This window comes from Gambusia affinis, linkage group LG18, assembly GCF_019740435.1.
Source record: "Gambusia affinis linkage group LG18, SWU_Gaff_1.0, whole genome shotgun sequence".
Classification (NCBI taxonomy): Eukaryota; Metazoa; Chordata; class Actinopteri; order Cyprinodontiformes; family Poeciliidae; genus Gambusia; species Gambusia affinis.
Genome location: NC_057885.1, coordinates 9,265,263 through 9,268,722, shown reverse-complemented (window position 1 = coordinate 9,268,722; position 3,460 = coordinate 9,265,263). Strand labels below are relative to the sequence as shown.

The 3,460-nt window shown below is 40.8% G+C and overlaps 1 protein-coding gene across 1 annotated transcript; it reads right to left on the bottom strand.

Moving 5' to 3' along the window:
• Positions 1-376: 376 nt before the first annotated feature.
• LOC122820590 (TSC22 domain family protein 4-like) lies at positions 377-3,219 on the bottom strand. Its single transcript, XM_044098152.1, has 3 exons — positions 2,473-3,219; positions 1,968-2,013; positions 377-1,663 (listed from the first exon to the last, which is right to left on the bottom strand). The coding sequence occupies exons 1-3, from the start codon at positions 2,919-2,921 to the stop codon at positions 1,493-1,495; spliced, it is 666 nt and encodes a 221-aa protein (XP_043954087.1). The 5' UTR covers positions 2,922-3,219; the 3' UTR covers positions 377-1,492.
• Positions 3,220-3,460: the final 241 nt, after the last annotated feature.

Sequence of the window (3,460 nt, the reverse complement as noted above, 5' to 3'; positions counted from 1 at the left end):
TTCTAAATACACCGAAGAGTGTAATCTCCTGATTATGAGATTCAATCAGGATAATCCCTCACTACTTTAATTACTTTGAGTTTGATCTGTCACTGACAAATCTCCTCTTGCTTGTTCTCACTGGACCTCAGAATCATTCAAAATCAAAGCTCAAGATTTTCTAAGCTAAATTTGTGCAATAACTCGATATGAAATCATGATACCCTCCATAGCTTTCGTTATGTAAACTCCAGACCATTTGATAATATTTCGGGATCACCAATTAGTGTTTGGTAAGTCACAGAGAGGCAAAACTTGTAAATTTCTGACATTTACAAAATCACGAAAGATTATCCCAAAAAAAGAAGAAGAAGAAAAAAACAGACACAACCCAGCTGGTTAATTATGCCTCATTAATTTATTTATACATTATAATTCATCATAATCATTTTCATTCTAGCAGCAGCAACACGTTCTGTTGTCAAAATGTGAGAATTACACATAAAATGTAAAAGTAAATGTAAAATGTTACCATGACAACACAGTTGGTTTAGCAGCAAGCACTCACTCAGGTGTGTGAACTTTACCTCTGTGTTACAAGGGCGTTGTAAGCGAAACAATTGACATGCAATCATTGAAAACAGTATATCAAGTTTCAGAGTGTCTGGTTTCTCTGTCATTTTTAGGTTTGTTTGAGTTCAGTGAGTCACGAGAATTTCATAAACAAGTTGATTGGACTTGGTAGCTGCAGGTTGGTCTTCGATTCACCTTGAAATGGAAACGTTTCTGTCAAGAAACGGTTCAGATTTTTTTTAAAAGTCGGGTTCTGTTTATGTTTATCTGCTCTGGACAGATGTTATATTGCTCTGAGTTTGTAGGACGACCAAGAGAACGTCAGATTAGAGGAAATGATATCAATTTGAGCCAGTTATAACAATCATGCTGAAAATTAAAACGGTTGTAAATGCAGGAAGAAGCATATTAGTCATTATTAACCCTGTATTGCATTACCCTGTTGTAAAGTTTGTTGCAGTTTTGAACTGTATTCATGTCAACACACAAAAATGATGCATGCCGTGAATTATCAGCCCGTTCTGTTAATCTAATTCTGACAAAAGCAGAGTGAACTCTTGGATTTAGATTTGAGGACAAGCTGCACAATGTCCCACTGCTTTACCAGGCAACGCTAAGACCCTTTAAAGATTACTCTTCTTTCCTGATTTACAAATTGCAGCTGATCTTCACATTAAGCAATGAATGTATCAGTGAAAGTGCAGAAAGTTAAAAATTTGATATTGTAGCATCGTGTCGCGCTAGCACACCAGTTTAACATCAGCTGAAAAGTGGACTAGCCTTTTAGCTGACTAGCCTGTTAGCCCTCCATCGCCTGAATACGTTTTCAGTTTTTTCACTGCCTGACATTTTCTACTTCCAACAAGGAAACTGTTGCTGCCCAATTAATTTCAGACTGTATGTGTCCAAGAGGAGAACACTGTGATTGTCCGTGAGAATATTATTGAGATATTCTGTGTCCTGATGGCGAGTAGATGTTGTGGGTCAGCGTTCTCAGGATGTGGTTTTCTCTCTCCAGCTGCTGGTTTCTCTCCTGCAGTTCTCTCAGTTGCTCTCGTAAAAGCTCCACCTCTTCACGCACCACCAGCATCAGATGACTCTTTACCAGATCCTGAGGAGACAAGCAGAAACAGATGTGCAAATTTAGGGAAAGGTGAAAAGATGTAAAATATATATATACATAATTTAAAAAGGGGGATGGGCAAGTGAAGATAGAAAGAGAGGTTAAAAAAAAGAGTTTGCATTTTTTTTCAAAATGTTACTTGAAGTGTCAAGCTGCATCTACCAGCAGAGGGTGCTGATTGAACATCACACAGTTTGAGTAATAGTTTATACCTGATTCAGCAAAGCCAATTAGTTAAGTGTAACTTTTGAGGTAAAATTCAAACCGGTCAGTCAAACACAGGAAGACTTACCATTGCCTGCTCAATTTTACCATCAATGCCCAAAAGACTGGAAGAACTGCAAATAGATGCACAGGTGAAACAGATACAGGCAAGGTGAACAGGCGTGACAAGGTAACAGATGGACAGGACCCGACCTGTGCCATTTTCAAGGCCTAAAGTACTGATCAGAAGTTACTTAATGTGGAAATAGTAAGTAAATAATAAATTTGAGATTTTCATTATGCATGTGAGTTGTTCTCCTTTGAGGTAAAGTGATCATACAAGAGAGATTCAAATAATACAGTTTGAATAAAATTAAAACTTATTGTGGATTTTCATAAAGTCATATGGCAGATGGCTTCTTGCACCCTAAAAATCAGCAACAAAACAAAGATGTTGAATTACATAGTCTTTTCCAATAATGGTAATCATTTTAACATAAATAAATAATGAATATACATATGCACTTTAGTCTAAAAATGTCCAACCCCTAGTAAATTTGCTGTTACCTGCACCATTTGATCCCCACGGTTACCTGTGGTAAAACAGCAGTAGTGACATCATGGTTAAATCGGAACCTCGCCCATTGGGCGTAGCTCTAGCAGGAACTGACCGATGAGGACAGGCTGCAGGAAGCAGAGGATTCTGGGACACCGAGGCAGCTACTGAGACGATGTCTGATCTTGGAATACTGGAGGGCCGTTGCCGAGTTTCTGCAACTGAACGCTCTCTGGAGGGTGGAGTCAGAGATCTGTGGTGGGATGTTGCTGAAGGGCGCGGCCAGGACTCCCTGATCGCCGACGCCTGGCCTTTGGCCTTCTTACGCTCCCGCAGCACAACAGCTGCCTGTGGTTGCCTAGCAACAAGTTGCAGAGACCTGAGAGGTAGTGGAGGGGTCGAAGAAGGATAGCGCTGAGATTGATTACTAGAGGCAGCGTCAGAGAGCACAGAGGATGACTTCTTCTTCTTTACGCTCATGGACATCTTCTGTCAGTCATTGGCCTCTGGCAGCAGGTCTCACCAATCAGGAGCCAGCTACATTGCTTTCCAGTCAGTTTAAAAACAGTCCAGACAGTCAAAGTCCTTGCAGTGAAATAAGCCTTCAATCAGACAAGTGCTTACCCATAGAGTGGTATTTAAAGCCAGAGCAAGTTTTTTTTCTTATTGTTGAGTCTTCATTGTGACGCCATCACCAACTCTTGGCCTCTTTTCAGAGGCTGATTGACAGACACTCATTTAGAACCAGCTGGTCATCTCAGGATATCCAGATGTTGACTTCAGAGTGTCCTTCTTCCAACAGGACTTTCTGTCCCACTCCCACTCAGTCTGGTCTCCGGTTGGTCGTCGCCTCATTCCAGCCCCTTCCCACTCATTGTTTCAGCCAATCAGAGGGCTGCAGAGGCATTATGCTCTGCCTACACACACAGACAGAGCCTCATTCATTCATTTAGTCAGTCAGTCAGAGCACGATATTTTGTCAGCTCAGTTAGTGCTTCAGACTGTTACAAAATCAAATCTTTAGG

Coding starts and splice junctions, on each gene's coding strand:
- LOC122820590 (XM_044098152.1), bottom strand. CDS start 2,921: ATGTCCATGAGCGTAAAGAAGAAGAAGTCATCCTCTGTGCTCTCTGAC. Junction 2,014..2,472: donor CTACTGCTGTTTTACCACAG/GTAACCGTGGGG, acceptor ATCTATTTGCAG/TTCTTCCAGTCTTTTGGGCA. Junction 1,664..1,967: donor GTAAAATTGAGCAGGCAATG/GTAAGTCTTCCT, acceptor TTGTCTCCTCAG/GATCTGGTAAAGAGTCATCT.